We start from the raw sequence: 16105 nt of genomic DNA, 5'->3' as shown, positions 1-16105 counted from the left end.
ATTTTCGCTGGAGCTTCCCGGTCGGATGCTTCAGGGTGATCACGATTTCCTCTCCTCTCCTCTCTCCCTTCCTCCCTCCCTCTCTCTCCCTCTCTTCTCATCATGTCCATGCAGCCTTGGGGTCTTTTTCTTCCCCCAGGGGAGGAGAGCGCATGTGGGCGAGAGAGATAGACAGATAAAGGGAGAGGGGAAGAGAGAGAGAGAGAGAGAAAAAGGCTGCCGTCACTGGAGGTGGCGGCTCCTGCTACTGCTGTCACTGAATAGATGTGAGTTCACTCCGGGTGCTGCTGCTGTGTGTGTGTGTGCACGCGTGTGTGTATGTGTGTGTGTGTGTGTACATGTATGTGTGTGACTGGTGGGGTGGGGGGGGGGCGGCGTGGGAGGAGTCTCTGTGCTGTTATTTGTAAAGGCTTTTGATAGATGATTGCTCTGTGTGTGTGTGTGTGAGATAGAGGGAGTGAGGGAGTCCCCCCCTTTCTTTTTTTTTTCTAGTGGCTCACTGTTCAGTGCACAATGACTCAATGAAAAGTGGAGGGGAGAGGCAAACACACTGTACGGCTGCACGGGAGAGAGAGAGAGAGAGAGAGAGCAGATAACACACAGGAGAGTAGAAGAAGAGAAGCCAATTGGAGGGAGCTCTAAAGCCGGGGACAAGAAGAAGAGGATATACTTGTCTCTTTTTTTGCCCTTTTCTCTTTCTCTCTCTGAAAGGCCACTTTGGGATCAAGTGGCAGCTGTTCAGTCCGAGCTGAACTTCACCTGGCTGCGCTGCTGCCTCTTCAAGCATTTGACTCACTGCACTTTCTTACTACAGCATTTTTTATAGAGGTTGTAGAGGTGGTGGTGGTTGGTGGTGGTCAGTCATCCCAGGGAGAAGAAAAGGTAAAGGAAAGGGGAAGGATCTGTCGGCTGGTTTCTGCAGTGTGCTGCAGGAGAGCAGGATGCCTGCTGGGAGAAGCGGGGATGGAGCTGGGTCAGGAGGCTGTGGGATAGCGGCGGCGGCCCCAGGCCGGGCTTTTCGGTCTGGGCTGCGGACGATGCTGGCGTGGGGCGTCCTGGTGCTGGTGGCCGGACGGGGAGATGTGGAGGCGTGCCCCGCTCCCTGCAGCTGCCTGGGGAACACGGTGGACTGCCATGGCCTGGGGATCCACTCCATACCCAAAAACATCCCCAGAGGGACTGAGAGGCTGTGAGTAGTCATGCTCTGACCACGTGTGTGTTCATATTTTTCTATACTTCTGAGGACCAGATGGATAGATGAGGGGAATCCTTCAAAGTGACGGCATATTGCTGCTCCTCACTTAAAGGAGCACCGAACGATTTGGTTTCAACACCAGATTTTAGGTTTATGCTTGGTTTGTATGTAAGGCTAACAAGGTCCTCACAAGTATAATCTAACGTACATATATCTGTGTTTGTTGTCAAGTTTTACACATATTTAACTTGTAGAGACGAAGGAAGAGAAGAGTCGGGATTTGTGTGTGTATGTGTGTGCATGTGTGTGTGTGTGTGTTTGTGTGTGTGTGTTTGTGTGTGTGTGTGTGTCCGTGTGTAATGATCAAATTAATTATTAGTGAGACTCGCGCTGTTTGCAGTTATTTCACAGTATCTTTGTGTTTGCGGTTTGATGCAGTGTCTCCTCTATCATGCTCTCTCTGTTTAACCTCATATCACGCACACAAGCATGCATGTAAACCCACACACACACACACACACACACACACACTCCACTTGACTTGCAGGATTCAGAGTGCTGGTCTGCAGCATCATTGCTCTTTTTTCCAGTTGTTCCCTGCAAATACACTCTTAATATTTCTGTCATTTTCTTTGAATCTCCATCTTTTCAGTGTTCAGAAATCCTTTCACGTTAAGAGAAAAAAAATTCAAGGATATCATCTCCTTCTCCTCCCTGCTCTTTTTTTAAAATTCTGTTCTAGTCGGTTGTAAAACAAGTCTTTTCTGAAAGTAAAATGGAGAAAACAAAGTGTACTGCAGATGTACATCATCACATAACTTAGGGGTGTTTGTGTAATTCATATTTTAAGCTGTACATATGATGGAGACTGTCAAATCACTAAAAGGGGGGACCCAAGCCATCACTGAAATAAAATTTGATGGTTGGTTTGGTCTTTAAACAGTGTTTCAACAGTTTTCTGATGATCCTACTATATACTGTCTATAATGTCTCAATTCCTTTTCCAATTTTGACCTCTACCCGTCAGTTTTTAAGTGATAAGTCCCTTCAAAACAGAGTGACAAGGGGTAGTGGTTGAAATCTATCCCTATAAAATGGGATAACCCTTCAAGACCCTCATACATCATCAGCCGTCATCAATGGCGTTTATCTAAACAGATGTGACCGGACATTTTCAATGTGCCGCCTGCACCTGTGGTGTTTTCTCTTGTTTTACTGTGACAATCCTGGTATTATCATAACGACGTTTCCTTCTGTCTGATCGACGCTCGCTTCACGCCATCAATCAAGTAGTCAGATAAAAACATTATAACAGTGCTTCATTAGTGGTGCTTTATAGGCTAACATCAGCAACCTGTGCTCCGACCCTGCCAGTCTGCAACGTCACTGCTGGACTTTACTTAAATCTCTCGCGTTATATGCCATCAAAGGGGGAGAATGCAACATTTAAATACGTCACGGGACAAATCACAAATCAGTAATAACAGTGTAAGGTTAACTTACTAGCTAGTTAGCTATAGTTATAAGGAAAAGGACCATAATACATTGAAACAACAGAGAGTTCTCATAACTGCCGATTTGAAGTGTACCTCTGAAAAACCTCCGTTTGGAGCGCCATGTAGCCCAGCACTTCGCCCTACCCCTCTATCCCAACAAGAATCGGGGCAACCTACATGTAGGTTGCGCACTGGGATTGTGCCACAGGCATAACAGATGCAGTTTTCATGCCTCTTTGAGGAATGACACACGTCACCATAATTAAATGTTTGACTTTGAACAACTGAATGATATTGCCGTCCTATTGATCCAATTTAGATGAGACTTCCAGGAATCCTGCTTCTTGTCACCGGCTGGCCCGCTGAAACTAGCACTTGAATCATATCGGCACATGTAGAGTACCAGCTGATATTTCCAACCTGCTTCATCTTTTTCTGGTTCGGTTGTTGGTGTCCTCCTGTGTTTCCAAGAGTGCCTGTAACAGCCAGATAAGCAGCGTGAACAAAACAAATTTTCCAGTTAAAAAAAAAAACTCGATGGTCATTCCTCTTTTCTCAGAAAACCTAAGAAAACCTGCTGTCTGGTCTGCTGAGACACAGTTGGCGTCTTAATTGGTTTCTCTGTGTGTTCTGCAGAGAATTTCTCCTTGTGTGATTGCTGAATATTGGTGCAAATTGCTGGTACTTGGACAATCTCCAGCTGTTTGATTCTGGTGAACGGCCACTGTTATTAACTCCACTGTAACATCAGGTCTGACATCTACTTTCCTGCCAATTATTTACAAAAACAAATGCAGCCAGAAAAGCAAAGCATGTCACCTACATCTTCAAGTCTTGTACTGGAGAAACGCTCATCTTCTAACCTCAAGAAAAACCTCTGTGTATATAAATAAGGAAACACTCTCAAAAATCTATACACTATACAGTGTGTACTGTATGGGACTCTCAGTGCAGCATGTATGTGTTTGTACATTGTTAGTGTGTGTGTTTATTTCAGGTTCTAGAGTGCCTGTGTGTGAATAATTGATGATTGTCAGGGGTGCCAGCAAAGATACATTATCCTGCCTCCTCTCTGGTTTACTGTAGCGTGGAGGATGTTTTCCCCTCTGAGGCTGATAGCTTTATGATCGGGGATGAAGGCTTGGGCCCGCTGGTCAAAGAGAAATGGCCTGGAAAAAACTCTGAGCCTGCAGACCCACTTGCTCGTTTGTCTTTTTACATCGCGGAGATGGTAACCGTTCCTCTGCTGAAGGTTTTTCTTGTACATAGTGACACTGGAGAAAATACCTCGGACAGATCAGTCTTAAGTCATATTGGCATAAATGTGGGTACTGTTTCATTTAGTATAGCGGAAAGGTGTTTTTTATGTTGCGAACTTTAAAGCGAATTCATGATTTTTGACAGTTTACGCCAGGATCGGTCACACGGTGTCATCCTGATACTGGCCCGCTGCAACAGCTATAAGATAGCACCAGCATCAGGTAAAAATTTGGCATTTAATCCGAAAAAACAACTTTCCAAATGAAAAGAATTACGTGCTGTTCTCACGCAACTGTAACCACTCAGATGCCATAGTTTTTGACGTTTTGATAATTCAGGCAGTAGGTCACTGGCCCTTCCTGCTGGCTCACCTTTGCACATCACACAGGTCGTTGTAAATCACAAGTCTTACATGTCTCTCAGCAAATCTTGGCAGGAATTTAAGGCTCTGTAATCAGACATAAGCAAAGGAATCACATGTGAAAAAGATATTTTGTTTCATTTTGAGAAATTGTTTTACTTCAGTATTTTTTGAATAAAGCACGGAAAATAATAAAGAAACTCAGCACATTCTTTATCCGTTGCATGAGAAAGGCTAGTCGCTGCTCTATCAAAAACTCCTTTGTGTTTGTACATGTTAGAGTTACAACAGGACAGCTCGAATGCGCCAAACCCCAATGTCTTGGCTTCGTGTCTCAATTTCTACACATTTTAGAGTAAATGTGTCAGCTTTGGATGGCATGTTTTTCCATTTTCATTCAGGTGGAGCTAACAGTATATCCCTGCTCCTGGTCTGTCCTGAGCGGGGACAAACAAATCCCATAACTGTACGTGACAAACAAAATTAAATTGATATGAGATCTGGATTGATGGATGGTTGGATGGGTAATCTGACTCATAGTAAGACTGAAACAATTTCCTGAAATATCCGTGCATTTCTTTCAGAAGTCGGTCTCCTCAGATAAAAACAGCAGCAACTGTCTTTTCACACAAATGAAAATCAAAACAAAACCTATTTATTAACTTATCAACAGTGCTATCTAGCCATTCGGGTATTTTTAGTTCTACCCCAACGCAGTGAAGCCGGATGAAATTTTGTTGTCCTAAAAAACTGATTTGTAACTATTGGCAAAACTGAACAGCAGTGTGTCCTTTCAGAAACAATGTCACTGGTCCTCTGTATAATCTGTGGAACAGGCTGTTGAGCATTTTGCAGATGGACTGTTTGTTTGGCAGGAAGTACTTCATACAAACTCGATTGTATCGTTATTGGGGGCAACCTCCAACTGTCTCACCCAGCCGAGGGGCTTTTAACTCACAATGTTGTGATGGTAGAGGGGGCAGTGGCCGATGACAGTCAGCCATCAGCAATGGATGATGGCATCGTCCATCGGTCCAACCCTAGTTTTTTAGTGATGGGATTGCATATTGCAACTAGATGAACACCCCTCGTCCCACCATGGGCCGCTAGAAATGTGAAAAATGCAAAATAAACAAAAGGCCCTCCCCTGAGCCAGTGTTTCCTTGTCCATTCTGGGCTACCATAGAAACATGGCGGTGCAACAGAGTTATCTCAAAAACCTCAATATACATTTTTCTGATTTATGTGAACTGACCCTTAAAAAGAATAAGACCTACACTCAATGACCGGTTACTCCGCACATGTAAACATATCCAGTGTGACCTCTTGACCGTTGATTCCTCCTCCCAGAGCTCTCGTCTCCCGTCCTGTGGACTCAGACAGGCTCTGCCCTGCAGCCGAGAGGACTGACTCATTAAACAGCTATTTGTTAAAGGGCTTGTCGCCCAATTAGCATGTAAAGTGATCTGAGTGTGTGTGTCAGCTGGACAGCTAGCCACTGGGGGAGAGATCAGTGGTGTGTGTGTGTGTGTGTGTGTGTGTGTGTGTGTGTGTGTGTGTGTGTGTTAGGGAGACAGAGTGTGTGTACTGTATTCCCTGGGAGACAGGCGGCAATAAGAGGGTCATTTATCAAGGTGACTGCACCAGTTAAACTAAACACCCCCTCCTCGTTGGATTGTCATGGCAACGCTGAAAAATGGATGCCCCTGTGGGCCCTGATGAGCATGGTTATTTGAGCCGAGAGAAAGTGTGTGAGAAAGAGAGAGAGAGAGAGGATATCTGTGAATACACTCATGATGTGTTCATGAGTGTTTTCTTTATCCAGACCGTTAGCCTCATACAGTACTCAAAGGGTGATTCTGGTTTTTGAATGTTTAAACCTTGGCCCTATTTCTAAATATTTTGGTGTCTAAATGAATTACATGTATGAAATGTTTTGGAATTGGTCCAGAAGATCACATCAGCAGATGCAAAACAGGCAACAATGGGCTGCAACGTAATCCTTAAGGGCAACCTCGACCGTCAGAGAACGTCAACTAAAGCTGCTTGTTTTTGCCACCGACAGGATAATTTGTTATTCTAATGGTCCAACAACATTATGGATCGAGGCAGAGACAGTACTACTACTAGTCATTTTACCTCACAGAGCACTGTTAAACACAGTTTATTCAAACTTAAAAAACAACAACAAAAACAGTCTTGTTTCGTCCCCCCACTTCTTCCAACAATCACCAACCCTGTCAAAATAAATTCACCAAGTGAGATGTGACATTTTTCAGGCTCTACTGGGTCTTTTGTGTCAAGCCTCTCTGATGGCCGACCTCCCTTGCACTTTTCTCTCAATATTTTCACATCTAACTCAGACTTTTATTTTTATTTTTTAGTGTCATGTAAACAGGTTAACAATGTAGTCTCAGACCACAATAAACAACATGAAATACATAAAAGTATTTGTGTATTTCATCATAAGTAGACAAATATTAAATTTAGAAGACTTTCTGCAAAATGGAGAGATTTGAAAAAAATCTGCATATCAGTCATGCACAATTCAATTCAAATTTGTGGTGTGTGTAAGCAGCCAAACAAAAACTAGCTGCAGGTATCTCAAATGAACAGAGTTTGATACTGAAGCAGCCAGTTTTCACTGCCTGACCCTAAACGAACCGGACACAAAACCAGGAAGAGGAAATGTTTAAACAAACTCTGTCGACGTGTGTTTGTACGTACAGGAGAGAGTGAGAAAGTGCAGGTCGAGGTCTGTGTCAGACTCGAGTGTGTGTGTGTGTGTGTGTGGTGTGTGTAGTGTGGTGGCTGTGCAGACACCCAAAACTCAAACACAGCACTCAGTCACACACTGCACTCTCTGACTGTCTGTTTATTTCTGTTTCTGGATGCATCATTATATAAATTGGGCACGACTCATTGAGAAAATATTAATCAAGCTACACATGTATCTGTGTGTGTGTGTGGCTGCTAGCGAGGCAACTAATTGAGTGTGAGGAGGATTAGCCTTAGTGTCTGACACACTGTGCAGAGAGCGAGAAACTGAGATGCCTCATGCACACTTGGACACCGAACACACAGAGAACATAAAGATCTGTTTTTTGTCATTTATGATCGCATCGACTTTCTTTCATTTGACCTAACCTAAACCAAACCCCTCCTGAAACCTTAAACTTAAAGTTTTTCTGAATTCATGTTTAACTTCATTGTGTTTTAAGTATATATCCCTCTTCCTCTCTTCAAGTTTCACCACACAACGAAACAAACTACTGCTTCAGTCATTATTTACTATAGCATCTTTATTTCACAATGTCCTGAAGTGAGGAAGTATGACTCTTCATTTAAAGTTCCCACTGGAGTGCTATTTGCGTCTGCATACTTATGTTTCCTGTACAAACAGGCAGCTATGGATGGACTTGTCATGGCTGTTGATGGGCATTTTCAGTAGCCAATGAAAGTGTGTTAAGCCACCTGCCATCTGCCAGTGGTCCGCTGACTGGCAGCTCACAGGGAACACAGTTAAACCTGGACAAGTCGCTGAGAAGACAGAGGCCGATTTGAAGACAGGAATCAGTAATGTGGTGGTTTTCTTGCAGGTTTTGGCTCCTGGCGACCCGGGTCTAAGTCAGCAAATTGGACCGCTAATTTGGCCGCAAGGCTAACCAAGCTAACTAGCAACACCTGACTGCAGCTACGTTTTAGCAGCAGTTAGAACTTACTTTAGTGTCTATCAGGAAACTCCATTAATCACCTCGGTATTGAAATTGGCCTCCGTTGTTCTCTGAGGCTGCATACGCTCCTGGTCCGGAGGTGTTCATGGGATGGCTGCTTCATGGGAACTTTATTTCAAAATGACTGTCCAGGAATGTCGGCCTCACTGGTGATGACAGCTCCGTACAAATGACAGACCTCACTGTGAAAATGTTTCGCTCGAGACGTGGAAGCTGTCCACAGCGAGGTCTGTGGATTATCCTGTGTAGCCTGGACATCGTTTCCCAGGAAAGAACTCAAAAATGTACAAATGTAGTTTTTCAGTGCTTTGAGCAACAAAGTATCTTAAAACCTAAAAGTAACCAAAAGTATAGAGTATATGTCAGCTGATCTCTTTCTTTTAGCTGAATTATTGTCTTATGTTTCATTATCACTCCACAGTCCTTCCCTCCTTGTCTCAAACACGCGCACAAACACACACACAAACACACACACACACACACACACACACACCGTTTCTCAGTTTCATTACCACTGACGGCCACCTCAGCTTCTCCCTCTCTCTGTCCGTCTCTTATAATTATCTCAACATTTCCCCCGCAGCCCCTCAGTGGGAAAGATGCCGCTAATGAAGTGTCATTAGACCTGAATGTGTGTGTGTGTGGTCGCTAATATCAGTCACATCCTCTGTGCTGCATCTGGGGAGAAGGATGGGATGAGGAGAAGGGAACAGAAGGACGAGGAACAGGGAGGAAGAGCTGTTTAAGGCTGTCGGGGGGAAAGAGGAAGCAGGGAGGTGAAAATAAAGGAGGAGAGCTGGTGATGGAGGGGAAAGAGGAAGGATGATAATGTGAAGGAGGGTTTACAGAGGGAAAGAGGAGGAAGAAGGTGACAGTGAAGATTGCTTTTACATCTGCAGTACAGCCTTGTGTTGACTTGGTAATTGTAACAGTATAGTTGAGTTTTAATTTATCAATAACAGCCGGTTTTCTTTCCTGGTCAGGAAAATGAGTTTGTTCAGATCAGCAGAATATTTGCTGCTGCCACTTTTTTGGTTAATTTACTCAAATGTCTGGGTGGGATATTGGTCATGGTCAGATTTTGGTCCAGATGAACCACTCCAGGGCTGGTTGGAAATGTTCCGCTCAGTAACATTGTACTGATCGCTCTGTTCTCATATGACCAGACAAAGAAAGAAACCACCCCAGGGTTGCATAGAATGGCTCTGAATAGGTATTAAGAAGGGTTTGTGGGAAGTGTTTGGAGCAGTTACCATGGTATTTGTGGATTTCTGTTCTTCACTTTGTTTGACTTGGTGTGAGTGCAGCCATTTTAATGGAGGTTTTCCACTAAATATTGACACCAGGGTCCTGACAGTGTGATTAGGACCATGGATCAGTCGCTTCCACTAGGACTGCAGTGTGGTTTGTCCGAATGTAATCCAAACCAGCTTCAGAAACACTGTTTTTAGATGTGAATCATAGAAGTGGGTTGTAACTCACAAACTCATCCATCTTAAGCAGGCTGCAGATTTGTAGTAAATAGGTGATGGAGCAGGAAAGTGTTGGGTTTCTTCCTTGTTTATTCAGACCAGTTGAGACTGTATACTGTTGCTCTGCTCGTCCCTCTCTCTTCAGAGACTGTGGTCGTGTGGGAAGGAGGATTTTGTTTATGCTCGTGACCACTGTATCTTGATACTGCACTGGTCCCACCATCCTGCACAAATGCTCAATTGATTCGCAGATTAAAATGACCCATTTGCATCGATTGGGCCACATGCATGCTCAATGCATCCTGCTGCACTGCGTGTTCATGCAAGTCTTTCAAAGGATTTTTTAAAAAGCAGATTCAGACGGAAGCTGTTAGTGGCCAATGTTTTGATCTATTTTTGACCACATATCATTTTATAACAATCATATTAAATTTTGGATGTTGTTTAGATTTGATTGAGCTATTGATTGTTTACATTTAAAAAATATAAATGTTGAATCCATTAGGGGTGGGAATTGCATGTCAGAGTAACGACATGTCACGAAATGTTGCCCACGATAACGATAGTATCACGATACAGCGATTCTGTGATAAAAGATACAGTGCAAGACAATCATCTAATCATCCATCATGATATCTGTCTAACTGAAGAATAGAAAATACCCCTTAAAAGGCAAAGTGCACGAATAATGTATTTATTCACTACATTATTATGGCTGTTTCACAGAATTTGACACTCAGATGAAACAATGTACAAAAAGCGCACAGAGTCGTAGCGTAGTGCCTCTTTATTACACAAACTGGATGCAACTTGTCCATGTTCACATGTGCCTTCATTGCTGTATCGATATTTTGTCCCACCCCGAGAACCCATCATACCCAACCAGACCACAGAGATATGGAATAACTGGATTGTATATAATGTGCGTGCTCCCAACAAAAACATGGGACGGACTCATAATACAGTGCTGGCAAAGGATTGACAGCTTATTAAACCTTGTGTGGAGAACAAGTATCCGGTACAGATAATGTACTTTTTACGAGTATAAGTATCATCTGCATAAAATGTGCCAATATCCGTACCCGTCATGAAGGACAGTCCTCACTTGGTTGCAAATTCATATATATATATCTATAAAAAAACTTGTTCTATAAATAGTTCTCTTACTGTTGAAATCTCTGCTCCATTTTGAGGCTGTTCTGTAAATTGTTTTTTAATATTTAATAAAATATAGCAGCTTCTGATCAACCCATATTAGTTTCAGGCCTAAACGAACAACTTCCGGTTAGTTCCACCATGTCTGGTTTAAACCCTCCTCCATTTAAAGTACGAATAAGGATACAGATAATTCAGTTGGATGAACAGATACAGATACTGGTGTGCTGCTCACCTGTACTTGTAACAAAGCTGGATGTGTCTGCACAGCGGGCTGTTGTGCTGAAGGCTCAGGATGATATTAATTCTGATATCAAAGCAACTTACACCTTCGTTTGATGACTATAATCATGTTTCTCTACAAAATCCTGCTTTTTTCATTTGGAAAAATGTATAAAAATGATGTCAACGTAAACAAAGTAAACAAGACTTGACCAAGCGTTCACTGGCATCTTCTGATGTTCGACATGTTTTTGATCCTCTACTTTATGCACTCAAACAGCATTGAGGTTTGATACCCAGCTCTGCTTCAGGATAAGGGTTTCTATTTACTGTACGTTTTAATTTCTTTCTCTCGTGCCCACAACACATATCTCATCATGCTCCTCAGTCGCCCCCCTCCTGTTCTCCCTCCATGTCAGATCTAACAGTGGAGAGCAGAGCTGAGCGGATCAACTGCCTCACTGCCCACTGAGGCTGTGGTTGTGTGTGTGTGTGTGTGAGACGCGTTCTGCTTTAATGAGCTATTGTTTGGCAGAGTCGCCACTCGAGGGGAGTCTGTCGCTCAGCTGACCCCTGACCCCGCCATGCTGCACAAAACTCAATTAACCACGCCTCATCAGGGCTGCGTTTGTGTTCCTCTCGCCCCTCGTGTCTCTTTCCTTCTCCTCATCCAACAAAGACAAATCTTACGATCATTTTGCAATTAGCGGCTGATGTTTCTTTTGTTTCCGAGTGTCTATACATGCTGTCATAGTGTGTGACAATGTGGTCAGCGCTCGTTGTACTGTACATCCCTCTCCCCCCTGATGCTTGTTTTGCCTGTGCGGTCTAACTGTCGGTGTAATTTCACACACATCCAGGGAGTGATTCTGGACCCCCCGCCACGACCTGTCTCTATCCATCCTTCCCTCCCTACGCCCCAGCCAATCCCCTGCTTCTGCTTTCCCCCACAGTCTCTCAGAACTACCTCCTCCTGCATCCTTTTGACTCTAGTGCAGCAATCTGCCTCTCCAGCTTGTGTGATGCTGCACAGAACAAGGCAGTTACTTTATGGAGAGTGTGGTTTTCTTGAGAAGCTGTGAGAGCCAAAGCAACACACACTGCCATGACTCTCTACCAGATTTCTTTTGGCCAAAGATCATGTTGAACACTTTATGTTTAGGTTTATTAGATATGTTGGCCTCGATAACATGCATCCATTGACAAACCATCACTGACAAGGAGGCAGAAGGTGTGGCAGCGGTCTGTGCTTTTCTAAATCCCTGTCGTTATGATACTCTACTCTCTAATTCTGCTGGCTCCTTAGAGAGAGGGTGAGGATGGCATGTTGAAAAACAGTGAGGCCCATCAATGGTGGACGCAGTTTTATCAGATTGGATCAGCAGCAGACTCCGAACAAACCACAACAACAATGGAGGACAAACTCGTGGACCCTGACACTCTTGGAAATCATAATGAGCTGTATCATTTTTTTCTAACCCTTTACAGACAAAATGATAATCAATTAAGCCTGAAAGTAACAAGAAATTAATCGATAATTACATTTTTTTTTTTTTTTTTTACTAGCTGTCATAGCAAAAGTTCTCAAGGAGAACATTACCAGCAGAGGAGGTGTCTCGAGTGGATATGCTTTATATTCCTACATGCACACACACACACTTGTCACACACTGTCTAAATTGGTCAAATCAAGTGGGGATTTTCCAAAGTTAGTCTTTTCGGGACAAAATTCCCTCTTGTGTTGCTGTTGCTCAGCCGCAGCTGTGTGAGGAAACACCGTCGAGGGAAACAAAAAGATGGAATTTTGTGCTGAAAAGAATAAAACTGGGAAAGATCGCCTCTAACTCCGACTGCTAATGCCTCAGGTTATTCTAGGCCAGACTTTAGAATACATTTTTGTACACAAAGGTTTTTACTCGCATCACTTACAAAATTCATCTTAAGAAGGGAATGTTTTCATGGACAGGAGGAATGATTAAAGCAATGGAAAACTAACATATTGGAACAAGGGTATTGTAAGAGGAGGGCAGCACATCGTTTTCATTGCTAGTCATTTCAGAAATATCTAACATTATCAAAATAAACTTAAACAAAGAACATGGCTATTGTAAGTACTCACAGCTGTCAAGCTAGCATGTTAGCTTTGGGAAATTTCGGCTGCACTTGCTCCTCCATTCTTGTGTGACTACCTCACTATGCTTTAGTTTGTATGTCCATAACTTAGTTGTCTTCAACCTCAAATAACAACGGTACGATAGAAAGAAACACACTGACAGCAGCCCGCCATCAATGCAACCGAAAGTCCCGGGTTTGTGTAAATGGGCAGGTTTAATAAGGAACTAATAAATGGGACATTGAGACGGGATGTAACGTTCATTTACCCAAGCGCGACAACAACTCCTGCTTTATGGCAACTCTGAGGGGACACTCTTCTTTTCTGTGCTCTCTGGTGAGGGGCCTTTTAAATTACAATGTTACAATAGTTCACGGCTCAGTAGTCGATGACTGTCAGCCATCGGAGATTGTCGGCCCAACTCTAGTAGGTAGACTGACAGGTAGGCTGTCCAAACATGTCATTCAGCCCCAATGTCATTAGACATTTTTATTCAATTCAATTTGAACAAATTTAACAAAAAATGCCTCTAAAATACATTACCAACTCTACTGTCAATTTGCTATGATTCGTAGAAAACACCTGGAACAATGGAAACTACACTGAACATGTATGGAAAAAATCAAAGAGATTTTTGTGCAGTGCACAGCTCATTTTCTGTTATTATGGACGTGTATTTTTTCCCTTTTTCATCTTTGCCAGGTGTTTTTCTTTGTGTTTCCATTAGTGTGGATCCAGTTCACACACCCAGGCCACAGCATCCACTCTCTCTCTTTTACACAGGACGAGACAAGGTCACGCTCTGCTCCACCCTTTACAGTAGTACGGGAACATGACACTCCACACACAAACACAAACACACACATAGACACACACAGGTACGAGCACAGGGTTCAGTTTACCTCTCCTTCCACAAAGCCTCGTGGGAAGAGTGACATCATCCCTTCTCTTTCTTTCGCAAATGTCCATCAACGCAGACAATGAGGTCATAGGGTTAAACCCCTCCCGCCAGCAGCAGCCTCTACGACTGTGTTGGATAGAGTGCCTGTATAAGTACTATATCACATAACACACACCGACAATAGTGTATACTTAAAGTGTGTATACAAAATGGCTGGAAACTCAGTCATTTTGTCTGAAGCCTCTGCTCTGTGTGCAGCAGAGTAAAGCCTTAACAGAGAGAATTTGAAAAATGGTTGTATGTCAGTGTGAGCCGAGGAGGAACATGATACTCTTGTCAAACAGGAGCTGTTTCATCTCGGAAGGAATCTCATACTGTACGTCTGAATACACGTCTGGCAGAAACAGTCTCCTCGTTTTTCTTACAACCTTCAAGCTGATGTTAGCGGATTTAGAGTTTAAAAAAAACGCAGATTGTCCTCAAAGTGAACTCCCACTGCAAAGACTTTCTGCAATCTGAGTGAAAATAACTTCAAAGACCAGAAACAATGTGCTGTATGGTACAGAGATGTTTTTACAGTGTAAATTCAAAGAAAGTTTCCTCGAGGAAAGATCTTCTTTTCTTTTTTTAAGTTAAAGTGAAAGAACCTGACTTTGAAGACAGCTCTTGTTGTAGTGAAAGTAAAAACTAGCAGAAGTGATTGCCAGCGAAGCTTAATCTGCTTCTTTTGTAACACTAATCAGGTTAAAAGTTGAAATCTGATTACCTGCAGCAAAGTGACTGCTAGAATCCATCCTGCTCATAAGTGAATACAACCCTTCACACATGCTAACACTTGATAGTTGGCAACACACTGAATGGGTCAAACTGTTGGTGCCTGAAGTTATAACATTTTCTGATGACTTGACAAAGCTAAAACTCAGAAAATGTGTAAGTCTTGCAGTTTTGTGTAATTCATGCACACTAGTGCAGTCAGTAGGGCTGAATACTATTGAAAAACTGAAAACTATTCTGCTGATTATTTTCTTGATTAATCGATTAGTTGTTTGTTCTATAAAATGACAGAAATGGTGAATAATGTCCATCAGTGTTTCCCAAAGTCCAAGAGGACATCAACAAATGCTTTGTTTTGTCCACAACATATTACAGTCCTGATATTGACTTCTGTCCACAGTTCACTTCCTGTTCTCTAATCTGTTGTTGTCTTGTTTGTTTTCAGTGATCTGAACGGAAACAACCTGACAGTCATCACCAAGACGGACTTCTCTGGTCTCAAACACCTCAGAGTCCTGTAAGTCACAGCCACAGTCACTACTAAATATGTACGTTTACAATTGAGACCTTTCGGCTGAACTCTCATTAGGAGCAACAATCACAACAGTTTAGACATTTTACTATTTTTTTTGTTTGTTTTTTCTGTTCAACATACAAAAACATTTCTGAAAAATAATGAGCCGGAACTTCTGACATCTGTCAGCCTCTTTGTTGACAGGACAACAGATCATATGCGTGCAGCAGAGATTCTTTCCCACATTTCTTTGCTAGTTCTCGGTCTGGTAGGAATGTGGGAATCATGTCTGCGGCCCCATGAAAAGCCGAAGGGAACAGAGGGAGGGTACAGAATGATGCTTTGGCTCAGCCGTGACACATGAGCCACCCTGAGGTGCTTGTTTGGTGTCAGTGTCAGTCAAATTTACAACAGGGAGGGGTTTATCTGCGACCTTTTGACCTGGAAACACGGTGCCCTCTGGGAGAGGCTGCACTGATGCCGGTTTTCTGCGTTAACCTGAGGAGGACCAGGCCTGGGCTGAGTGTCAGTGACGGACATGAGGTGTGAAAAGGATGACATGCCAGGGACTAATGACATCTCCGGAGGCCTGCTCAAAACAGATTAGCAGCCTGCTGGGAGCCCGGGGCTCGTTGCTGTCAGGAGGGGATTGAGTGTTACACCAGTGGTTTACGATGTGGAAGTCTGTGGAGTGTATTCATCAAATGTACAGACCCCAGCAGCAACTGTGGGAGGAATGATGTGTGTTGAGTGTTCGTTTGTTCAGTTTGATTAATGAGAAGGTGAACGATGTTACAGTTTGTCCTGTGTTGGTTCAGAACCTCAGTTTAATTATTTTGTGTGTTCTCTCTTTATTTAACAGAATCAGGAAAATTGATGCCTTTTGACATAATTAGTTTAATTTTCCAC

The 16105-nt window shown here is 43.1% G+C and overlaps 1 protein-coding gene across 1 annotated transcript in view; it reads left to right on the top strand.

Moving 5' to 3' along the window:
- Positions 1 to 941: 941 nt before the first annotated feature.
- Positions 942 to 16105, top strand: part of LOC141003442 (slit homolog 1 protein-like) — a 58916-nt gene continuing 43752 nt past the window's right edge. Inside the window, exons 1-2 of the mRNA XM_073474787.1 lie at positions 942 to 1189; positions 15128 to 15199. Coding sequence (XP_073330888.1) covers positions 942 to 1189; positions 15128 to 15199 — 320 coding nt within the window. The remainder of the gene's footprint in view (positions 1190 to 15127; positions 15200 to 16105) is intronic.

Source organism: Pagrus major, chromosome 1 (assembly GCF_040436345.1).
Source record: "Pagrus major chromosome 1, Pma_NU_1.0".
Taxonomy (NCBI): Eukaryota; Metazoa; Chordata; class Actinopteri; order Spariformes; family Sparidae; genus Pagrus; species Pagrus major.
This window is presented reverse-complemented; position numbering and strand designations above follow the sequence as displayed.